Below are 25,607 nucleotides of genomic sequence, written 5' to 3'. Positions count from 1 at the left end.
ACAACTGAACTGATAATGACTTTCTCACATTTCAAACCTCATTGGACACACTTTAACATTCATTCACAAGCTCTAATGACGAAGACTGACTGAGACCTTTCCTCTCACAACATTCTCCTCTTTGTTATTCTTGTTCCAGAAATTTTCTCATAATCTGCATAATTACAGTTCGTGGACTCTACTTAAGATGTATCCATGTATGCACAGAGAATACAGCACATACCTCTTTAGTCATAAAGAGATAATTGGTCCCTCTGTGGCTGCACACCAGCCGCCACACTCTGTATGCACAGAGAGGCTCTGCTGTAGCCATGGGAACTGAGAGTTGCATTGATATCCCAATTTTATTTGAGCAAACATACATCAATAAAACCATAAAGCTACTAGATCCCTCTGTCTCTGTATCTGCAGCACACTATATTTTCTGCTTCTCTTTTTATATTAAGGCTTGTACATAACAACATGTTCACTGGGCTTACAGAAGATGCATTATGTAGATTTGAGGATAAACCTGGATATTAATGATTTGCCTTGATCTATGCAGACTGCACCAACAACAGAGCTGAAGGTCACCGCTAAAAAAGAAATCCTCTGAAGCTAAAGAAAGAGGTAGAAAGAGACTCAGTTACAGTCCCGCTCGCTCCAGCACTGAGGTGATTAAAGTTACTGCATTTCATTTTTTTCCCCCAGATAAACTATGAACAAAGAATATCAATGGGCTTCTCTTTGGTAATAATGAAATGCAAATTATACCAGGTTGCCCTGTGCAATTAAATAACAATTTAGCAGTTGGGGAATATTTTGCTTCGTGATTAAGTGTGACTGAATCTGTTGAATCTGCACAATGTTTGTAAAAGCATCTCAGTTTTTCCTACTTTGTAACACAATTGTTATTTATGACCACACAGCACAACACGACCCTGCCAGCTCAGGTGTCTATTCATTTGCACGTCCTCTGGAGAAACAGCGAGCTACAGTTTGATCCACTGCCATGGTGAGTGATGACAGCATAATTTCAAATCAATTACAAGGGATTCGTCTCGAACCTCAGGTGTCTAATTTACTGTTTCCACCATTGTCTTTTTACTGTTTAATGTGGTGTGTCAGCACGTCAGCATGACATACCGATGAAACCATTTATATAACGAAGCCAGAATGAATTACTTACTGTTAGTGGAATATACTGGATATTATTCTGAAACAGTAACAGAAGTACATGCTCTCAGCAAAAGACCAACAATGTGGTCGTCTCCAACTTCCCCACCCTGTCTGCAGTGCTCAGCCCCAAGCCTGTTTGTCCCTACTGAAGACATAAATCTCCAGAAATTTGTCTCGAGTATTGCCTTTAATCAAATCAATAGGCTCAGTCATTTCCTTTGTTGTTTTTAGTAAACAATCATTTTCAGCTGCAGATTAATACACATTTGGTGAGCTAATGAGAATTTACAGCACCGGGATGGTCAATGTGGAACCGACTCAAATAAACTACATATTGATTGTACTGATGGAACGTGTCATGCAGCGTAACAGCGTGGCTCACTGAGGTGTTTCTCATAGTGTTTGGACAAAAATCGAGCTTTAAGGCGCAGATGTATAAGCTGTATCAGTGTAATTAAAGAATATTGCCTTATCCTTGAGCAAACAGCTGCAGCCGGGAATTCTGTGTTCCAATATTACCAGTAGGTCAGAGGGTGACCGTCACACCACGCCAGCCTCAGTGGTGGAAGAAGTATTCTCTCACTTAAAGGCATAATAAACATGAAACATTTCTGCTTCAAAATGTCTAAAAACAACTACATCTATCATATATATATATATAGCTGAGCTGTTTTCTTACATTAAATGTTTGCAACAGTGTTCAAACCCAGAGAAATCCACAATTTTATGCAACATAACAGTTTCATTTGGTCGCCTGTCAATGGTGTCACATCCCCTTTATCTCCTCTGCTTGCTTTAACTTCCTGGCAAACACACAAATGTACTTAAAAGAACAAAAAATACTCATTGTGCAGTGTTAGCAGCTGCTTTATATGCTGTTAGTGGGGTAGTTAAATCTATAACTGCATATTTTATGAACTGATCACCTGTTTGCATTTGAAACAAATTACTCATGTAGGGCAAGTACCTCAAAACTGTAGTTTTGTAGTACAGTTCTTGATTGGAGTTACTTAGTTCATTTCCACCATTGTCCACATGTATCACCATCATACTGCAGCTTTAAGGTTCCAGCTTTTGTTCTTTTTCTTTTGAATTATAGACTTTTGTAAAAATCCATTGTGCAGCATTGCAAATCAAATTACTTGTTCTCTGTAGGACACTGTAAGTTACAGGGAACGCTGTTAGATTTATGGCAAGAGTCCTCTGGAGCTTGTGTTATATCTCCCATCGTAAGCTCAAAGAACAGTGGATGACTTGAGCTCAAAACAGATCAATGAAAGTCTGTGCATCCCTTATTGAGAAATTCCAACCTGAAAACACAGCGAGGAGAAGTGCGTTTTCACATCAGCTGCCGCTTTCCTGTAATTTATCCATTTTCTCTCTTTAGTGCGGATAATGATTATAAAACCAAGTCCCTTGGAGGTAATTGTAGTAATTAAATGGTTAATTAGTGATAAACACACTCTAGTATTTTCTTTCCTCTGCTGTGTATTTCACTCTTTGTAGCTGTATCTTACAGTCATGATTGAATCCACCACGCTGTCATTTAAACCTGCGAGTTTGAAGCATAAAATGTCTAAATGTTCATCATTGAGCTAATCTCGTGATCTTTGAACATTAGAGAGCCGCAGCAGTGGACACCTGTGCTGAAAGACTGGCTTTCTCTTCACTATCAGAGTCCTTAGAGAAGTATGACACATGATGTACTAGTGCAGAATGAGTATTCAGTATGTCATACAAATACACAGCGTGTCTTTCAGCTGACAGAGTGTTGCTGTTGGCTGATGTTGTGAAATGGAAAAAATCTCTGACATGCCTCTTTTTTTTTTCTTTTTTTACAAACTAAAACCTTTCCTTGAAATATTTTCTCATGCAGATGCCGGATGGGTTTTTTTTTATTTATTTATTTTTTATAAACGAGGCTGGGGTGCACTTGATAGCTTTTGCAGACGAATGAAAACATCCGTAATCTCAGCCCTCCCATATGCATTCAATCTGAGTGCTTTTGCTTTACCAAAACAATCTGTCTTCTTTAGATTCTCATCACAGCGTTTATCATTTCCATCTCTGCCATTCTTGTTTATCTTGTGTGAGTATGCCTCGTGTGATTTCCTTATTGATATTCATGAATCCTGCTCAGATACATAAATTAACCATTACCAGCTGTATAAGACAGCAGTAAACAGCAATGACAACTCTTTCTTCTTCCCTTTTCACATTTAAGTCTCCATCTGCTGCAGGTTGCATTACTTAGTACATCTGATACATCTGCATTTCTCTTGGTCTGATACTTGATTTCCCCTGCACCAGTAAGACATACATATTTTTTTCTCCTTCTCAGTGAAGAAAAATCTAAAATTACAGTGGCTCTTTCTGAATGTACTTTGTTCTCTAATGTACATACCGCAAACCACTAATTTAAGTAACATCATGGAGCATATTAATAAAGACGGAAAGAGTTGTTTCCCATGCATTTTGCAGCACATTTATCCAGCCTTTTCACAAATGAACTTAAACATGCAATCATACGCCTCCACACCAGAAGAATAAATGTGGAATTTTATACATTTGAAGCCTGTACTGTGTCACCTTCCACAATATTGTGCACCGCAGATAAATCATACACATATTCACACCCCTGCAGATCAACAGCCTGTAATTTCACCTCTTAATGCCACATGTTTTCGTCATTTGGCCATTGTTTTAAATGGGTAAATTATCTGACACAGCATATGAAAGATGTCGTGCCACTAAGAGTAACACACAAACTAGTGTCGTGTAGCTCAAGAGCCTGCCTAGTCACTAAATTAAAAATATATACATACAAGTGATCTATCAATAAAAGGAGAATCATACATAAAACATGATTCTCTCATCTAAAAGATGAGAAGTAAAAGATGTACCTATAAACATTAACATTATTACAACTGGTTCAACATTACACCTGGAGTGAAACCTTAAAAGCTGTGTAAAGGAATACACCTAATATCTCTGAAAAGTTTCATCTGCTGGCACAAATGTAAGTTGTTCTGTGGAGCATCTGTTGCATCTATAACCAATCAATCAATACGCTTTTAGACTACTAAAAAATACCATGCTGGTGGTTGCCTTCAAACTGAAGGATGGTTTAAGATTAAACCATCCTTTATTGATCACACAGCGTGGAAATTTGCAGTGTTACAGCAGCAAAGGGGATACCACACTATAGCAAAAAGCATTAGTACAGAAGCAGGCAAGATATAATAAATAAAAGAAGATAAAAAAGATTTAAAAAAAAAAGATTGAACTCATCTCCTGGCTCTTTCTTTCAAAATCTTTTCTGATGAATGGGATGTATAGTTGTAGAATAGCATTAAAACAAGGCCAGAAAACCTTTAAAAGCTTCCCACTGACTTCCAAAAGAAAGGAAACAAAATGACCTGGATGGTGTCGTTTTAAAAGCAGTAACATGTTCTAACCACTTTAATTTCACATCAACGCAAACACAGTCGAGTTCATCCTCAAACAATACTTTTGCACTCATCTGACTGTCAACAAGTGAACGAGCAGAGACGCTTCACGGTCAAATAAAGCAGCTGAGAAATGATCTAATAATTCTGCTCTACTGTGTGTGACCACTGGAGGGCGCTGTTGCATACATAAACACTAGATGTGTAATTTCCCTGACAAATGAAAGGAGTACTCTGCATGTGCACGCATGCATATCAGTGAGCATGCGCTGACACAAGTGTGTACAATAGTTGGACTGTTTCAGTTATTTTCGTCTGACCAGTCACTTCGTATCCAGAGCTTTCAGCGCACAGCGGTGCCATTTGTATCAATTTGCTGCTACTTAATGTCATTTTTCCCTTTAAATGAAATGGATGCACCACCACAGGGCCCCCGTGACATGGAAATGGAAAATATTGCTTGTCATGGCTGTCAGACTCCATATCCGTGGTCAGACAGTGCTGCTGACATTTCCTATAGGTGTCTGTTTTATTGCCTTGGCATTTCGAGGGAAAGCTATACAGATCTCTTTGGCACATAGCTGGACGGGGGGGAAAAAAAGAAAGATGGATCCAGATCACAATCACTGTTTCCATGACAACATCAATGTTGACACTGGGGGGAAATGGGGGTCTGCTATTTGTTTGAGTGCTCATTAATAAGAGGAGAAAAAGAACAGCATGTGGGTGCTGAATGGAGGTGGCTAAAGTGATATTAAAGTTGAATGAGTGTTGCTACACTCACACCTGGCTGTTTTTTTCTTCTGCAGTAATTGTGGGAAATTGCCTCATGCTGAGTTGAGCAGACAGACTTGCAGGTATTAATGCACAGTGTGTCCTAACGCAGATTACTGTAGGCCTGTGTGTGCACAGAAAACACTGCAAATACCCATCTCTTGATTTTAGCTGAAAAATAAACTTCCTTGTTTGTATTCAGAGCAAACACTTCCTGAGGACACAAAAACACTTTCTTACCAAACATATGTACCGTGCTATTTGTCATGCTCAGTGACACACCCGATCGACCCTGAATGCATGTTATATGCCAATAGGTGTGTTTTATGGTATGGTAATCACCAAGGCTAAAATACACAGCCAATACCAAATACTAAGCAGTGTTTCCCAATCTGTGAATCTAAAGTGTTAGCAAGATGTCAGAGCATGTCTCTGAAGAGTTCATCAGGCAGACGCTTGAAGGGATGAAATGAGGCATCTGATCTTTTTGTTTCGTTCGCGCAGGCTTTGGGAAATCAGGACGTACTCAGAGGATATGATGAGTCAGCAAAGATCTTATTAGCTCAACCAGTGTGTATTATTCAAAGAGCTGGGGGATGCTTGTGTTGCTGCATCTGATTACATTATTATTATCCTGTTGCATTTAAGTCTTGACAACGTGAGCTTCTCTTCAGCAACGGATGTTAAATATCAGGATACAATGGATGCACAGAAACACTCAACCTCTTTGGCTTAAACCATCAAAAAGAATCCATGTTGACATGCATGACACAAATTTTCCTGCCTCAGGTACACTCCATTCCAGTTTCATGTGATGTATAGGATGCCAAAACCCTGAAAACTATTGTGCATTTCACAACAGAACAAAGCATAAACATCAGTAAGAGTCTGCAGTCATGCTAGCAGTTCTATGAGGCTGTATTAAGGCACAGCAGTGCTTTGAGCTAAATGCTAACATCTAAACATCAATATGCAAACATGATCACAGTGAGAATGTTAGCATGCTGCTATTTAGCAAGTAATTTGTTGTGTTCAAATCGTATTTTGGCTTGTTAGCATCCTAACATTTGCCAATAAGTACTAAGCACAAAGTCTAGATGATGATGCGAGTCTGTCATTGGTTCAGTAGGATTCGTCCTCTCAGGAATGTGAATGTCTCTACCAAATTTCATGACAAGTCCACCCAACAGTTGCTGAGACCTAAATAACATAAAAACTCTGTCATTTAGAATCACCTGGTCAATAACTTGACATTTTCTCTTAATTTGTGTTGCTGCTGCAGGAGCTATAGTTTCTGTAGGGTGTGAAGATTATTAGGGACAAGGTAGCTCACAGAGGAGCTGCTTCGCATATTGGTGATGGACGACTTACCCCTTGGCTTATAAGTAAATTGTAATCAAAGCTGCTACCAGTAGAATTTAAAATTAGATTACTTAGAGACAAGTAGAGCCCCTTGGAGGTAGTGTTTAACAGCATCACAGTCACAGTAACAGATTTGGACTTGTATCTGCTTAGCAATTTACATCCCTCAGTTGTCCAATAGAAAAAAAGTTTATTCCAAGAACTTAGCACCCTCTCAGGTCTAGAGGTGAAGGAGTCTGTGTGTGTCAACCCAACCGGTGCCTGGACAGATGGACAGGAAGTGGACAGATGAGATCTGGAGCTTTTAAGCTGCAGCAACTAACATTTCAAAAGAGAAGTATGTCTTCATCAGACATAAAGGAAGAAGTATGAACCGAACACACAGATTTCCTCAATCTATGGCCCTCCTGCCTTTTTCAGACACATTAGCACTTTGGCCGTGGGACATCAGTAGCATCTTAAGCAGTGTTCCAGTCTTGTGTAACCACAGAGGAGCTAATTGCATTGTTGGAGCAAAGGTGAAACCTTACCTCTATTAATAGACTCCTAATGGACAGGGCAGCATTAAAATCTAACCTATTAAGTACACGCTAATGGCTGAAAACCGGGGCAATGGCTGCATTTTCACTCGTCTGATTTTCATTCTTCAAAACTAGTGAACAGAATTTAATTTAGTTACTTACATTCAGTCGTGGCTGTGCTGCAATAAGTTTCAGAGGACATACAAGGAATAAAGTACTCATCTGAGACTCTGATGACTAACTGAACTGTTATGTGCTGCACCTTATTAAAAACTCTTACTACAACCGTGGCTCCAGATCTCATTTTTCAAGATTCCACCCTCCAAGGTTTACTTTGGTCTTCCCAGAGCTTGGTTTCTCCATCATCAGTCAGTGCGCCTCCTCCTTCAAACTCTCCTTTTACATTTTATTAAAGAGGGCACAGCTGTTGGGAGTGGTGTTTTTTCAATGGTTCCGCCATCTGCCGTGTAGAGTAGCTTCACACTGTTCACTCACAGTCAGGCAGTCCTCTTCCTGTTTTGGTTGAGTACCCTCTTTGTGTAGTGATCAGTCCTGCACAGTTTGGGGGAGATTGTACCCAGGGACACATGAAACGAAGACATGGAAAGCAGAACAAAGAGTAAACCAGTGTTCATACTGATGTTTTTCTTTCTTACAGCCATGATACTAAGCTGTAAAAATTTATTTGAAAATGATATGATGAGATAAACATTCAAAATATGTCCTGACGCCGCCAGTAGCAGGGCCCAAAGACTATCAGTCCATCAGTCCATCTGGTCTCAACCACTAATTGCCTGATTGCCGTGAAATTTGATACAATGACTTTAGTACATTAATTTCTTTCTCCTTTTGATGCCTTTATCTCCATTCCTTTATCTCAACATTCAGTGGCCACTTTAATCGATACATCTGTGCAATCTCATGAAATCTAATACAACAGTTCTGTAACAAACTTTACCTTTATTATGCTTACAATGTCCAGTTTTTTTTTACCTTTTTTTACAGGTGTTGATAGACAGGTGGACGGATAGATAGATAGATAGATAGATAGATAGATAGATAGATAGATAGATAGATAGATACGTTAATAAATTACAGTTATTCTAAAGACTAAATGTGAGTTAAAAAAAAATTATTCTCTAACACCTTCACTAGTTTCGAAGAATGAAAATCAAATGAAAGAAAATGTAACAATGCAATAGTTGCAATTAGTTGCTCTGTGGTTACGCAAGACTGGAGCACTACTTAGGGTGCTATTGATGTCCCACTGCCAAAGCCTGCATGTGGTCACACTGTGCACAGAGTCAGAAAAGCCACAGATTGAGTGGATCTGTCTGTTCTGTTCTGTTTTGTTCTGTTCTGTTCCCAATTCTTCCCTTATTGTATTTATAGTGCTTTGAAGTACTACCAACCTGTATTATCCTTTCAGCCGAAGAGCTGATGCCTTTGACAGGAGTTGCATATTTAAAGGCCAGGTGTCTGGACAAGGTAACATTTGCTGGGGAGGCTCCTTTTCATCCGAGCAAGAGGTGCCAGATGCTGCTCTGCACCACTCCACTCCCAAAGAGATGTTCTGTCTGTCACATGAAATAGATTGTAAGAGTGACAAATTAATGATATCATATGCATCTTGGGGGACAAGTTAAAGTTAATGAACATAGTCTTGCAAGTTTATCTCTGCACCACAGCATTACAAACACAACAACAAACCACTAAAAATACCACGTGTGATCGATCGATCTGTGGCCACTTTGCTGCCCACAAAGCAGATTTCACGTGGTAACTGTGGTCAATATCGCTGACCTGGATTTCCAGCTGCTTTCCAACACCATCCTTGTCGATACACAAATTCATTACTGATGATGCTCACAAAGCATTGGTGATGCAGCTGTTGATCTATTATGCTATTTTAAAAAGGAAAAAAACAGAATTGACATTGTCAGTGTATGAATGGTAATGAAAGTAGGTTGGTTAACATCCAAATGACTATCAGACTCAACCTCTTTGGGACGTCATTGTTCACTGAGTTGGAGCAGGGAAAGTGTGTCACACTGCAACAGCTTGGGTGCACTGTTGGTGGCCTGGACAACTAGGGCAGACAATTGAAATTGGGCAAAGCCAGAGGACAGAAAACCATTGGAAATCTGTTCTACTGAGCCTGACATGGTTCACTTGTGTGTGTCCATTTCAGATGATGGTCTCAGGCTTGAGTCTGTACAGAAAGGATCACCAAAGACTGTGCGAGCAAGGAGAAAGAAGGCAATTGACATGGCTACTCTGCGGCGCCAACCAAGATCTAGAACAGCCTCAACTCGACAGGATCGTGGCTCCTGCTCTTCCACTGCATCTTGCCCTGTGTTCTCTGGACCGTACAGTGACCATGAAGAAGACCCACCGCTACGCCGACAATCCTCTCCTTTACTCAAAGGCTCCCTTTCCAGTCTTCACAACTCCACCAGTCCAAGTCCCAAGGGTTCACTTTCTAGCCTCCAGGAGTCTGTTCCATGCCTCCAAGGATCATTGCCAAGTCTCAGAGGATCTTTGCCCAGCTTCCGGGGCTCTTTATCCAATCTAAAGGGATCAATCTCTCGGTTGAAGAGGCGATCACTGGGCAGCTTGGACAACTCAAGCCCCAGCCCCAGTGAAAGGAGTACCAGCCCCAGTCTACAGAGCGGCAATGGCAGCTCCAGTGATGATGACGGCAGTTGGGATACTAATAGCTGGAGCTCAGGGGCCACCTGCCTACTACGGACTCCTGTTAAGCAAGATAGCAATGTGGCATCAGAGGAAACAGGTACCAAGTCTTGCACCACTGACCAGGCGTCTGCTACTGCCATGGCTGAGCCTGAAATCATTTACCAAAATCTTATCTTCTCACGTCCTGCTGCTAAAACTGAGAGTAAAGGAGGTTGTGCTCCCGAGAAGACATCCACAGCATTGAGGAAAGATAGGAAAGATGCGGGAACCCAAAGGGTGTCCTCGTCTATCCTGAGCAAGAATGCTGCTACAGTCTCATCCCATCAGCGTGACGGGAAGACAGAGGACAGGCGCAAGTTCTCACAGTTTCTGAATGAGGTGACCTTCAGGGTGCTGAAAAATAAAGCTGGTCCTCCTCAACAACAGTCCACCCTTCGACATCACCACCCGTCTCCTCCACCACCACCACCACCATCAACCCCATCTCACTCATCACTAACAACAACACTACATTCAACACCACCAAACCCTCCACCGCCACCACCGCCGTCTACATCAGCAACAAACTTGTGGTACAGCCCAACCAGCTCAAACCTGCAGACGATCAAGGAGTATGATTCAAAGGACATTACCAGCTCCATCCACCAGTGGAGCAAGACATTACCCAGCTGTAAGATCTTGGAGCCTGGGGACGTGTTAAGGAAAGTAAAAGGGGAAAGTCACTCATACCCAGAGCAAGACCTGGAGCTATGTACAAAGATCCAGGCACAGCCCTCCACTGGGAGACTTTATTTAGAGACAGACATTGACAGAGTAAGGCGACTTGATGAACTGGTCGCTAATGGCACCCTGGGGAAAGAGATGAACGAGAAAGGGCCGGACAGATGTATGGAGAGAGGGAATGAGAGGGAAAACAGGATTTCATGGGACAGAAATGGAGGCTTTGGGATTGAGAAAGGGAAGGAGAGAGAGAAGAAAAAAGAGAGCTCCTGGGAAAGAGACAGAGGAGCAGAGAAAAGGAAGAAAATTGATAAAGGCAGAGAAATTCCTTGCTGGGAGAATGACAGAATGATGGAAAGAGGGAGGATGAAGGAGAAGAAAGCGGTACCTACCAGTTATGAGCCCCCTCCTTCTCAATCAACTTCCAGTGGACGGAGTAACCCCTGTCCTGTCTTCAGCTGGCCAGAGGGATTTCCCAGAATGTCCTACAGGTCTACCTCACTACCTAGATCTGTTAATATCACTGTGAGTACTGCTACATTTAAAGAGTTGGTTCACCTTTATGACAAAATCCATATTTCTTCACTTACCTCTGGTGGTATTGATTGTATTTACTTATGTTTTGAGATTCCTGTTTCTGAGATGTTGGTAGGCAACCCACTGCTATCTGAGTTGCATGGGACTTCATTTGAGGTGCTCATAGCAATAGAAAAATATTTTTACAAAATTTGACAGAAATATTTCCTCACGAAAACAGTGTCCTGGTTGAACGCATCCCTATCTCCAGAAGAAACTTCTGCAAAACCCTGCATTACTTTCAGTCACAACTTGTTTCTTTCTTCCTACATCGGCATTTGGAAACTGTGGTATATGGTTGAGGTTAGGGAAGGACTGTCGTTATGACAAGTGAACTACAGGATATCTGTGAAGATTCTCAGTCATGCAGGTCATGGTTATCAAAAGAGAGTTGAATCTAAGGCAACTGGACTGATTGTAGAAACTTGAAAACATTTCACCTCTTATCGAAGGGGCCTCTTCAGTCCGAACTGGCTGGTGGTGAGTCCCAGGTATTTAACCTTGGTGGGGTCATTATCAAACCACTCATTAAGGTTGGCACATGAGGCCAGCTGGGAGACGTTGTTAAATCTCCTATATGAGGGGATGAAAGGACAGCATTGTAGGTGGGGATAAGTGGTGTCATAGACCTCCTCCTCTGTTGAGGAATGGTTTCTCTAGTTTTGCATAATTGGCCTCCTTCACTCCTCTTTCAAACCAGTATGAAAGAGGAGTGAAGGAGGCTAATTTTAGCCAATGGCTAATGTTAGGCACAAAGAACATTTGATTAAGGCTGGGAAAGATCATGGTTACAGGCTTCTTTACACTTTTACTGTCTGCCTCTCTACATAAAAGGCATTCTACTACCTGCATTAGCACCAAACACCGCATCAACAGTTTTTATAGGAACTATTTCTTTGGTAGAAAATAGTTCCCGTGAGTATTTAGAAGTGTTGGACTGGCCTTGCTGTTTTTTCTTCCTAATGTTTTTCTCTCAACACCTCTGTTGGCAATGGAAAGGTGCAAACTACCATCTGCTACCACCTCTGCCGATATACATTAAGCTACCAGCTGCTGCTTTTAACCTGATAAAAGAAGTAAAATCTGAAACATGTGTCTTCGGCCCTGTGAACACACAATACGTTTGCGTGAATCAGGTATTTCTCATCATTTCTAGAGGTGTAGTCTAGTGGGATGTAGTGAGCATACTATCAGTTTAATTACCATAAACACAAATGCTTTCAAAGCCACCAATAGTTAGTGTGCTGACAAGCTTTTACAATGTGTTTTTGATGTGATTGTGAGTGAGTGATTACTAGAATGAACTACGTGTAAGTTAGTTCTAATCTAATCAAGGTTAACAGTTTGTCTGAATCAAGATTTGGTCGTTTTAACTACATTTTTACACCCTGACTTTAAACCTCCAACACACATGATCCTCCACACATGACTGCACATACAGATGCATGGATTTTATTACATCATACACAGTTCTTACATTATCCACAGGTATTTTATTTTGTGTTCTTGTGACGATAATTGCTGTGATCATCTCAAGAGATTATATCAGAGAGGAACATACACTGTGGGGCTGTATGTCCTGTTCCCTCATCATGCAGTAAGAGTAGACGCAGATTGCTGGAAATGAGGAGCCAAATGAAAAAGATTACTCAAGCCTCTGATGATTTCCCTCAATCTTTATTCAAGGCTTTGATATAGTGCATTGCATCACATCCCTCCTTGTTAGCTGAATATTACACGTGTTATTCGATGGGAATCATGTATGTTTGGTGTTTTGCTTAATCACCCACTTGCCATACATAACAAAATCTGCAAACATGATTATTCATTAGCGTGATGTGAATGGGGAAGCTGAAGCACTTTGTACATGCACAGGAATGCAGAAGAATATAGCCCCACACATACACCTTCTTTCTGACTCGAAATCAAAGCATGACCTGCAATTTGAATGAATCTTTTCTCACCCAATGTTTATTTTCATAGCGAGGATGTTCTCAAAGGAGTGCTACGGTAAAGGTCTATATTACTTCTCATTTAAATGCATTAGCATCTTTCTGCCCCCTGAACATCCAACTGAGAGATAGCAAAGAGAAAGTATTGGTCCCTTTGGCATTCGATTTTAAAAATACATTCACCCTTATTTACTGCTTGGGTTTCAAACAAATTTCACTATCCTGCCTGGCTGCCTGTGTGAAGGTAGCTAATACATTAATAATTTAAAGACTTTCCTCCATCTTTTTTGTGGTTTTGAGCCTCGGGCTTAGAAATGTCAGTCAGTGCTGCAGCCTCTCACACCATGCTGGACTATTGTGCAAATACTCTGCTGCTAAATGGGTGGACCTTGACCAATGTCCAGCAGTGAGGAAGCAGGGAGATGTTTGGGATGCGGCTTCCTGAGTAGAGTTTATTCACTGGATGGCAGCTCCCTAGCAACTGTTCAGCCGATGAGTGGGTGTATGCAATGAAAGGGGTGCCAAGAGAGAAAACTGCTGTGCGGGAGCTTTTCACACAGTTAGCGATTTGAGAGCGGGTCATTGGACGGACCAAGAGGATAATTTTTTTTTTTTTCAAGGAAAGAAGGGCGGACAGAAAGAAAAGTAAATAGTGTTTGAGATGAATTCTGACTTTTTAACATATGCTGTATATATGTCAAGTTGAACAAACATACAGTTCATCTGAAATTTATACAAAGTTAGCGACTAGCTGGTAAACACAGTGGAGCATTTAGCAGCTATAGAGCTAGAAATTTCCCTCAGAAGTTGGTGGAGACCAAACACAGAGCTAAAAGGACAGTGAATATTGGACTTAAATTCATCAGGTGGCCAGAAACACGACTCCAAATGAACATTAATGTTGTTGTATCAGCTGGATGTTTGCTTTATCGACATAAAAGCTCGTAATATGAAACCTGTAGAAGAAGAGCAAACTGTGTATCTGTATGTAGTGCAACCAAAACAGGACAGAGCCATAGAGGATTCATTGCATCATGTTGTTTAAATAAATAACACCTAAGAAGACAACAATGTCAACAATGTTGTCAATAGTAATAATAAAATGCACATATGCTGCAGCTTTTGTGTTCTGCATTCGGTCCAGTACATGAAGACATTATTTCCTGTGAATCCCCTGTGTGGGGCCATGCAATTTTTATCCATGCAGAAAAGGAAATCCCAGCATAGAGAGGCAATTACAGAAGGCAAGTGCACTGAATGGCTATGGCTAAGAATGGTGGCCATAAATAGTATCAAAAATGGGATTTAATATCATGAAAGTTTTCAGGAATATAACTAATGATGGGTAACATCTGTAATGATGAAAAATGTGTGTTTGTCAGCTGAACATAATTGAGAATACATTTTATTGCAACCATTAACAATGTAAACCAACCATAACCAGCATCTGACGGTGGCGGGGTCAGCCTTTTTTACAATTACATCACAGATTGTACTCAGCAACAAAATCATCATTTTTCACTGAATGAATTTACATGCGTAGTAGCTGCAGATTGTCATTCAGTGATGCCTTCCAGGAATGCCGATCCACTCCTCCTCCTCCCTCTCTCTAGGCTTGCCCTCCCCGCACAGAGGGATGCTGGGATGGAGGGATGGACAGAGGGGATTACTGAGCGTTGTCTCATTCAGTAGCTGTATGAGTCATCCTGCTGTATCACTCGCAGTGTTTGTAACACCCACACAACACCACCCAGCACAGCACACACATGCTCGCACACACAAGCAGCACGCTGTATGTTGAAGCTGTGTATCTGTGACATTCATTACACCTCACTGAATCCTCGACTTTCAATCCCGAGACTAGCTGGAAGTATATGCAACTTAGCACACACAAACACCTGCCAACACACTAACTACCCTCCTGCAGCACAAACAACACACTGAAACAATATGAGCAGCAACTTCCTGAGCTCTATAAAATTCATGAGCATGAATTGGACAGGGTTTTATCAGAGCAGTAATGTCGATTTTTGTTTTTTCTTTCGGACCTTGGCTGCGCATATATGCTCTGCCATGTCAATTCTGGTCCAGGGGATGCACTGAGTGATTGGTTCTGCACCAAAGAATTAAGCCCAAGTGAAACTGTAAATGGTAAATGCTCTTGTGAAATCCATGTCATGCATAATTCATGGACCACAAACAAATGTGTGCAAACAAATATGTGCAAACAAGGACTTGTTCTTCACGTCTTCATCACATATTAAGACATGACTGAGCATAACAGAATGGAGTGGGGTGTCACCTCCATCATAGGTGCTGTTTAAATGTCTGTGTTAAAGGAATAGTTTTTGGGAAATACATGTTTCTTTTCTTTCAAGTAGGATTAGAGCATTGATACCACTTGTCTGTCTGAAGCTAACAACGGAAGCCTGTTAGTTTAGCTTGGTGTTAAGACTGGAAAATTAAATATTGCATTAATTGTTGAGGTTTAGAGGCTCTCCAGCACATCTTTTTTGTTATCTATGGACAGAACTAAGCTAGCTATTACCTGTTTCCAGTGTTTATGTTACGCTAAGCTAACAGGCTGCTGTTGGGAGCTTCATATGTAACAGAAAGTCATAAGAGTGGTATCAATCATCTCATCTAACTCTTGGCAAGAAGTTTTTTCCCAAAAATGTTGAACCACTCTTCTAAATTGACTTTCATACATACAATTATTCAGCTTTGTTTACTCTCTTACTTTTCCTCCTAGACTTTTCCATTTTCTATCATTCATCTTTTGTGTTTCTCTTCTTTCCTTTCAGCAGCTGCCGTATGCCTCTCACCCTTGGGCACTTTCTCTCCATTTCTGCAGCATACAGCATTTTTCTTTTGAACCGTTAATCTGTCATTTCTTGCTCTGTCTCTCTCCCTCGCCCTTCTTTCATTTAATGCTCTCAGTATGTGATATAGTGTGTGCCCAGAGTGAGAAATAATGGATATATTTGTTTGTCGAGACAGACACTCTGAGAGCTCGTTAAACACTAGATAAGAGGTACTCCAAAGCATGCAGTGGCAGCGGCGGCAGATAAATCTGCTTGATAAATAAATCTAATCATTTCACCCTCTCTCCTTCTCCTCCTACCAGGAATCTGATGGAGAGATGCAGCATGACACGAGGTTAGCCACTTTCACTTTTACGTCTTCGCCTCCCGGCACCGACACACCAGCACCAGCACCACCAGCACCACCACACCTCTCTCTCCTTCTTCTTCTCTCCATCACTCCCATAACCCCTCCTCTTCCCATACACCTCCTCCTGCTCCATTCAATTCTCAGCTCCCTCTCTCACTTTCTCTCTCTCTCCTCTTCCCCCTCTCTCTCTGCCTACCAGCCTGTCTCCAGTCAGAATTAGAGGAGGCTTTTTTCTAAATGCATGCCGCTCTGAGGGGATGCACAGGCACATGAATATTGTGATCTTATCTGCTGAAAATGAGGCGAAAAGCATATAAACGGTAAGGCAAGAAAGAGGACAAGTGCATGCCTGGTTTTATTAGCTGCTCTGACATAAGTGTGTGTAGTTGCTTTGCCACACTTACATACTGTATATATGAAATAATGATTGTTGAGAGGGCTCTTCTGTAGCTGTTGTGCCGTCATGTCCATGTGTTGCATAGCCTTTCGTGAAAGGGTTGGGTAGACAGCTGTGCATTCAACAGTACAGCGTGTTTGGAGAATATGAATACATGTTGTGCAACGTGTTCAAGTAAACTGAAGCTTTTTGTCACTGTAAGCTCTGCAGAAAAGGAAGTGAGGCTGCTGAAGACTGTTGGGTTTGACAGTTGAAGTAAATCTGCATTTTATTTATTTATTTTCTTGTTTTTTCTGCTCAGTCAATTCAGCTGTCATTTGGATTTTATTGGCGTGAGAATAATGAGGCGCCAAATGTTTTCACAGCCCTCAATTAACTCTCATATTCATTCACTGGGCAAGATGATACCACAGAGAGGCAATTATGGCTGAACAAGCGCATCATGAGAGTGAAAGTTGTTCTCATTAAGCCAAACTCCTCACCTTGTATAGATTAAGGCAAAGAGAAAGAGAGCAAGAAGGATAAATCCATCTTTTACTTGATGACTTGAGACATGTGATTACTTTATATTTCACTGAGTAAATCATCAAGTCTTCTTCCATATATTGCCTTTAGGTGGCTTTATGATCTGCATGTCAGCATATTATGATTACAACATCTAGAAGTTAATTGCTTTCACCTCCAGTATTAACCTCCCGCAAGTGAGGAAACATTGATTTTTGGAGATGATCCCCGCTTCCTGTTACATAATTAAAGCAAACAGCACCTCGGATAAGGTGCTGTCCAGGGGGAAAGTTAAGATCTTTGAAGTGAGTTTCAAACTTCCTGTACAAGGGAAAGAGCTTGAATTAATCTGGTGGGGGGAAAAAAACAGAACAGTGATCAATGAGTCCTCACCATATTTGCATTGCAGTGTTGTTTTTTGCTTTACGACAGCATGTAATTCATGTATCATTACCTCAAAGATGGCAGTGAAATTAAATCCAGCACCTCAAGCTTGACTACAGCACTGTACATGGCATAAGAGGCAATCCTACTTTACAAATATTACATTTATTCAACTGGACTTGTCAAAAATAAAAAAAAAATCACAACAATTCAATCTGGAACATTTTTAAGCATACTTCACAACACTGACAGGTTTTCTGGTAATACAAACAAAACTCTACAGAAATATTTGGTCATTCCAGCAGTCAAACACGTACATGGATCCAAACATTAGAATAAATGAGGCTGTCCAAACAAATCATCAGCTCCACCAAACCCCAGCAGCACACCATGCACTGCTCCTCCTCAGTTTTCTGAAATGATTCTTGTCATAGATAATAGGTGAAAGCTTATCACCAAAGGCTGTTTTGCTCTTAACTTGTAAGCTGAATTCAATCGATGCCGGCTAAACTGAGATCATGATGCACTGACAAAACATTACAGACTCACTTTCTTCACATGCAGAATGCACAATTTGAAGCGCACAAAGACGAGGACACATAAAGGGAATATTAGCCTCCTACGAGTCTGCTTTGTCAAGATTTTTTGATTGTGCACTTTTAATGTAGATAATTGAAACTTTGTGGTAATTCTCAAATTTTCCGCTTCAAACTCCTCCTGTGTCTGGTAGATTGCTGTAATTGCTATTCTTCTTTCATTTTTAGATCATTACTATCACATTTATGAGGTGCTTTGCTGAGCCTGTTCACTTCAGACACTTTCCCACAAAAAAGTGTAAAACCAATGTCACAGTCAAACTGAAATGGTGAGCGTATTACATTCTTAAAAATGGACTGGATAAAAAGGTTATATTTGTTAAAGTCTATGTAAACAAGAAAACTGCCCCAACTCAGTTTGTCAAAGAATTCAATGAGTTTCCATGAGTTCAAGGGTCGAGGAAGTTTCTTTGAGTATGTTCTGTAAGAGCACATCAAATTACAGTCATCGCTGCTGAGGTTAGCTTTGGATAAACCGAGGACAGAAAAGTGATTTAGGTTGTAAAAAGTGCAAACAGCCTCCTCAATAAAAAGCCTGGAGAAAAAAAAAAAAAAAGCTGTATTGGCTTCACTTGACTTGCTGTGACTTTTAATTAGGCCTCCACAAATGTTTCAGCTTACCTTCATCAGCTGTATCTACCCCATGATCCACTTTGCTTCCTGCATCAGCCCCAGGGAGACATCACGAGCCCACTGGGCTTCAGTGAGACTTTGAGGAATATGCCTAAAGAGGCTTTGTTTGTTCATCTCTCTTGTCTTTCCCTAAGCGAGGCACGTAGCATCCAAAACCAGATGCTGTTGGAAGGCTCCCTTCAGGTTAGCCGGGAGCACTCTGCCACCTCCCCGCTCTCTCATTCTTCTGTCTAATTATTTTCAAGACGGTGAGATCAGAGATTTATGCAGGAGCCATTTGTGAAGGTGGACTACTGTAGCATCTGGAAGTGGTTGGTGAGGGATCTGCCTTGGAGCGTACTCAAGGGGTTGGCTTTGTCTTTGAGTGTGCACATGTATCCGTATTCTCTGATTTAGACCCTTGTGAATCATACATCTAAGACTTAAGACTCCTTCTCTGTCTTTGACTTCCCACCTCACCACCCTTGTCGCTCCCTGGACTATTGGAGATACGCCTGTCTGCCACAAAGCATTTATACAGCTCCGTCAAAGCCAACAGGACAGGGTCAGCTGAGCAACATAAGCCTCTGGAGCGCCCATGCAGTAGACCTTAAGTGTCTTTTAAACACAAAGTCTATGTACTGTCAGAAGAATAGGATGTGTGGCAAATACAGAGGATAGAGCTCTGCAACACGCAGGTTTTAAATTGATCTCAGTGTACCCACGCAGGCTTTTTTAGCTCCAACGAATAATTTTTTACCTTGTTCTTGCAGCTCATTAATGCATTAGCGTCAGTCCTGATCCCTCTTGTTCAGGGTCATGGTTCAGAAGCTGCTCATAGCCACAATAATTTGTTGATACAGCCGCTGTTGTGTATCAGGCTGCGAAAAACATGCTGCTTCACCAGACAAGAGGCCTTTCATCACACACGAACAAGGGAACACACGAGGCATTCTTACGAGTTACATGTTGAATAAACTGTGCACTTATTGCACCCATTACACCTCAATAAATACTTCATTGCACCCCGGAGGGCAATGCGTGCTGCTGTATGCTCAGCCTACATGCACACTGCAATCTCACCTACCGCTGGTCGCCTCCTGAAGTGTAATGCATGGTGGATCTCCAGATGTCCATTCTGGGCTGGGATGATAAAGAGAAAAGGCTCGCAGGTGAAAAGTGCAGGATTCTTTCTTCAGAGGTGAAATTTGGCCATCGTGGCCATTTGTACCTCTTTGTGCTCTGCAGTGCTGTGTTGAGCTACTGTACAACATACGCAGTGGAGGAACAGGATCCTATAATCTGTCATCTCCAAATTCAGTCTCAGAATGTTATGTTCAACACCTTCAAGCGACTGTAATCAATATATTTATATTAGCAGTCAATCATATGAGTACATGTATGTGAAAAGGGTTGCTTGTAATAACAAACCTGAATGTAGTTCCCCTCAGCTCTGTAGAGGTTTTTAGTTCATTGTTTTGGTTTTCTAGCCCACAGCTTGCCCAGCACCAAATGACAATAGGACACAGTTAGTGACTGGCTGGTGAATATAGTGGAGCATTTATAAGCTAAAGAGCCAGACGTTTAAAGCTAAAATGAGAATAAGAATTGGACTTGCATTCATCAAGTGACCAGAAACACGACTTCAAATTAATGTTAGTATCTGCTGAGTGCGTGAATAGGCATGCGAGTATGTATGTAATCTGAAACAGTCTACAGCCATGCTAGTGGTTCTGTGGTGTTATGAGCTAAATGCTAACATTCCCCGTTTTAGTTTATCATGTTGGTATGCTAACATGTCCTAATTAGGACCAAACACAAAGTACAGCTGAGGCTGGTGGGAGTGTCTGATATAGGATAGGACAAACTGAACTTGTAAAGGGATCACCAACATTATTAGAATTCATCCTGAGGGAGACATGAGTGTGCACCAAAGGTCACGACAGTCCGTCCTATCTGTAGTTGTCGAGACATTTCAGTTTGGACCAAAGTGGTGGCCCAGCAGGCTGACATTGAAAGAGCAAAAACTAGAAGAGGTCAGAACGAGAGTTTACTTTCTGCAAAATGAGTCTAAAATCTAAAAATACGAACTTACCGAATACAAGATGCATCAAACGAAAATATGAAGGAACATATCATGAGGAGCTGTTGCTTTCTAAATGAAACACTCTGCCTCTGTCTGCATGGTGTGTGAGGCGATTTCTTCTCGTCCTCCGCCAGGCTGGGAGCACAGGTATGTCACGACTGTGTTGTCGTGGCAACCTCAGCAAGGACTGAACTCATTCACTTTCACGGTATTTTAGCAATGTAGAAAGTGAGAAATCTTAACTCAGGCTGTGGTCTTAACACACAAACGTATAAACTGTGCGAATCACCCTTTCAGTGCGCTGCCTCGTGCTGCTCTCTCTCTCTCTCTCTGACCATTGTTGCTTGTCTGAAAGGTTTTGAAGGGGTGAGGAGCTCGGTGAACCGCTGGCCCGTGGCGCTGTGTGACTCTGGAGTCATAATATTGTCTACTTATGTCAGGAAACACAAATAGAAAGAGAGACAGAGCAGAGATTTTGTCAGTACATACAATATGAAACATAAAATGTTTAACATTTTTATTAATTTCGCCATTGTTTTTACTACCAGTCAGTTATTGTCAAAAACTTAAAGAGATCTCACAGTTGTGCCCTCAGCTTGAAAAGGAATTAAATTTAGTAGGGCTGCAGTTGTTTTTCTTGATGAGAAGTGGAACATCTTTGGAGTTATATGTGACTTGAACTTCATCTGACCTGAAAAATCTGAAGTCTATGACACTGTCCAAGCTGCTGCCCAGGAGGAATATAGGCTAATATCGGCCTCCCTGAAGCTGTTCAGGAGACATTTTCCCATCCTTAAAGAAACCTACATAATGTTGAGAGGAATCTTTCAGAGCGTAATGTTTAAACTTTCATGTTACTAACAAAGACAACAGTGAGGTTCAAGGCGAGTCATTCAGCTGCACCGCACTTCAAATCTTCCTGTATGTGCAGTTCGTAGTGGTAATTCTCGTTCTTACTGTCTTCTTCAGACTCGTCAGAAGTGGAATTCTGAAAAAGCTTTTTGAGTTGAAGGGGAAGTGTGATTTAAGGCTCTCTCTCTGGGGCATACAGTCTTTCCAGAAAACATTTCTGCTAGATTTTATTCTATACTTTGACATTAATTGTAGAGCTTCTTTGACAGAATTTTGGAGCAGCGCAGAAAGAAGATAAAGTTGGTGTTTTAGCCCAAGGCCAATCTCATGCTGACTGCACAATCACTGTGACTGGAGTTCTTCACAGGCCAAAAACTGAGACCAGAGCCCAGATCAGACCTGGCTGAACCCGACTGCTATATTTGAGGTCCAAACACAACCTGCAATCTAATGAAGCTGTATTTTGACTCTCTGGACATTTTGTATCGACATGCAACATGTGACGTGCGAATAACAAGAGAAATTTCATAGAAAATTACAAACACAAAGCCGACCCAGGGTCAAAACTTCCTGCACCAGAGTTGCATCAATTTGACAGATCAGACGTGCATTTAATTATCTGATCAATGTGAAGATGAAACAAACTTCCACCCTCCACTGCTTCATGCTGGGCATTGTTTGTTTGGCAACGAGGCCTAATTCAATAACACTGTGATATGAAAGAGACTGAAAGCTGTAACGAGCTGTACGAGGACTGCTTTGATTAAGTGTTAATATGAAGCTTGAAAAAACCTTAATGAAACCAGCCATTAACGTGTTTTTTTCTTAATACATTAACCTTTAAAGCAAACTCAATTTCTCTGTTTAAACATTTAGAAACCAGTTTCCTGCCAGAAAGTTGGAAAGAATAGAAAAACACTGGATACCAGCCATCCCATAATGCACCTGTAGCTACTTATGTCAGACCGTCTTAGGAAACGGCCGTGTCTTTCAAACGTCATGCCTCCAGTTTGGGACAAAGGCTGTAAATGTGATAATGTCACTTGAATAATGCTCTCAGAGTTTTCCCTCCAGAGCCACTGAAGACATGACAGGCTGTGTTTACGACTTCCTGCGACTAGTAAATTGACTTTGGCATGTAAAATCAGCCGTTCCTCCATGTAAATGCAGACTCTGTATTAATTAATAATGTGTAAAGTTGTTCAGCCTCTGTCATGATGATAGATCCGTCTCATGGTGTGCTGTGCCAGATGTTGATGCAGTCAATGCAAAGCTATACTGCAAGATGCAGCACAATAAAGGAGGTTTAAATTGGACTGTGAGGAGCTGTGAGCTGCCAGTACCACACTGTAGTAAGTATGGTTTGGCAGCAGTAAGTTACAGATGGGGCTGCAATTCACTCCTAATTTAAAGTGCAGTATGCCTCCTAAAGATTCTCTATCGTTTAGCTCAGTCTCCTGCCATGTGAAGCTTTTCCACTGAGGCGAAATGGTTTTTATGTCACTTAGCTTGAAGGCACTCTGTGGTGAGATGGCGCTGACTCGCTTAGTGTCAACGAAAGAAATGAATACACTAATCGGAGGTTTGTGTTATTGGTGAATTAACTACTTAGTCTTGAAAAGGCCTGTCTGAAAACATCAGTCAGGTGCCCGTATGAACATTACATTACAATCATTCCTCGTGTTCACACTGGATGCTCAGTGTGCTTCCACTGTGAGTGATGGGGGACAACATCTACGGTCGTCGATCTGTGTGAACATGCATTCACAAGCTCAGCTGAAGCTAATATGAGGCCACTTTCTGAATTAGTCAAATGAAGTTGGAGTCTTCCAAAGTTACATCCTTTTTAGTACCAAATTCACTCTTAAAACCTGTCGTCTAATTGAAAATTGTGAACCTGTTCAACAGCTCGCACGCACACGCACACACTCACACACACAAACACACACACACACACCCCACAGCGTGATGTGGGAAAGATGCCCCGTGGGGACTCCTGCTGTGGCCTCCTGATGTGATCTTATCTGATCAGGAATAGTGTGAAATATGCCAACAAATTGTCAAAATTGATTGAACGCTTGCTGTTTCCTGTGAAGCTTGTTACACGAATGAACACACACGCTTCCACTCGCACAAATAAAACTTTATGACTGATGTGCCGTTTAAAAGGCCAAGGATACATGAAGGAGCTGAGGGGAGTTTGATGAGTCATGGCGCAGCAGGGGAAACTATTCATTATCAGTTAATTTATCCCCAGGAGCTTTTTGTGTTTGAAAACAGCATTATGGTTACAACGCTTGAGGGAATTCAAACACATTTGCTCTCTGGCCCTGAACTGTGTTCGACATTGCCTGCAAGTACATGGTCAGTTCTGTTACTGTACATCAACTTCCTGATTTATACCCTTATCGCAGCCACATTTAATCTATGCAAATACTATCAATGACGTTTTTTGATGATGTGATTGAGCCTCAAATAAAACTGATCCTTCAGGTGTTTATTATAAGAAGCTTTTTAAGTTTTCTTAGTTTCAAGGCCAATAAGTTCTTCCCTCTTACACACTTAAGGTTGAGTCTCTTTTGATATGTAGATAGAAAGAGATAAACAGTGTGGGGATGGCTCCACAGTTGCAGTTCTTGTCTTCAGGCAGCAAACTGTGTTGACTAGTCATCATGATTGCTCTGGCGACTTAATCCACAGAGCTGTTTTTCTGGCCGCTGGTAGTGGAGCATGCACAAGAGACTGTTGTATTTCTGGAGTCTTGCATCAGAAGAAACACACAACACATGGCTCGCAAATAAAGCCTCAACCCCTGTGGTAGCTCATATCAAGGGACTAAAGCTGAAAAAATTGTAAAATAATGTTGCTAATTATCAACATTTCTGCTCAAGTTTGGTCTCTTTTGGCTTTTCGGCTGTTGGAGTCGTATCCTTTTGAGTTATGCAGAAGATGAGATGGATTTGAAGGGACAATTCCAGTTTATTACAAGTTGGGTTGTTTTTGTCGTTTGGGTCATCACCAAGTTAATTGGTAAGGTTTGTGAATGCAGCAGCAGCACTAAAAATAAGTCAAACGGCGCAAGAAACATGGTCAGTTGGACAATCATGCAGTCTTATTTGGAAGTGAAAACAAACGCAAATGATAAAATTGCAACCAATCACAGCTTAGTAGGCAGATGTCCTGTGAACTTTGACCCACCATACTTAACGTAGGTGTCCTGTCCAAAGACGGAATATTACATTAGATTAGTAACAAGTTACACTAGACCCAAAACATTGTGGGCGGTCTCACTTTCTATTTTACCTACAAATAATGTGGTGGGACATCGCCTATGCAATGCATTTGACTTTTGACACAGAAAACCACTGGTTACATCTCATTGTTGGACTACGTCGTTGTCCGTGGGTTGCCTTAAAGCTTGTTGTACCTGTTTTTTTTCTTTACAGATTAAACAAACGAGATATAACGTTAGCTCTACCTGTGCTGTACTAATTTTGTTACCTTTGGACAAAGCCAGGCTAACTTTTTCTTTATGCTAAGCTAATTGGCCATAGCTTCATTTTTACCATACACGTATGAGAGGTATCAGTCCTCCTGCTGTCAAATTAGTGTCAAACTAAAGTGTCATGTAGTACATGATATTTTTAATAGTTCTGCAAGGCACTGACAAACAGAGGAGGACTTGTTGAAAGTGGTTTAGAAAATGTTGCTATGCTCTTGCCTCATCGGAGATCGTTGCAGATCTTGCTCAGTAGAGTGTCATCTTAACGAATGGAAATGATGGCCTCAGCAA

General features: G+C 41.2%; 1 protein-coding gene across 3 annotated transcripts in view; it reads left to right on the top strand.

Annotated features, from left to right (window-relative positions):
• Positions 1-10,235: 10,235 nt before the first annotated feature.
• begain (brain-enriched guanylate kinase-associated) overlaps positions 10,236-25,607 on the top strand; it is a 46,724-nt gene continuing 31,352 nt past the window's right edge. The window contains exons 1-2 of one of the 3 annotated variants that reach the window (XM_076748315.1): positions 10,236-11,206; positions 16,337-16,368. In XM_076748315.1, the coding sequence (XP_076604430.1) occupies positions 10,823-11,206; positions 16,337-16,368 (416 nt within the window). In that variant the 5' untranslated portion in view covers positions 10,236-10,822. Of the gene's footprint in view, positions 11,207-16,336; positions 16,369-16,609; positions 16,704-25,607 lie in introns of those variants that run through there. The other 2 variants (XM_076748316.1, XM_076748318.1) reach the window with 2 other exon arrangements.

The sequence above is a fragment of the Chaetodon auriga genome, chromosome 14, assembly GCF_051107435.1.
Source record: "Chaetodon auriga isolate fChaAug3 chromosome 14, fChaAug3.hap1, whole genome shotgun sequence".
Classification (NCBI taxonomy): Eukaryota; Metazoa; Chordata; class Actinopteri; order Chaetodontiformes; family Chaetodontidae; genus Chaetodon; species Chaetodon auriga.
This window is presented reverse-complemented; position numbering and strand designations above follow the sequence as displayed.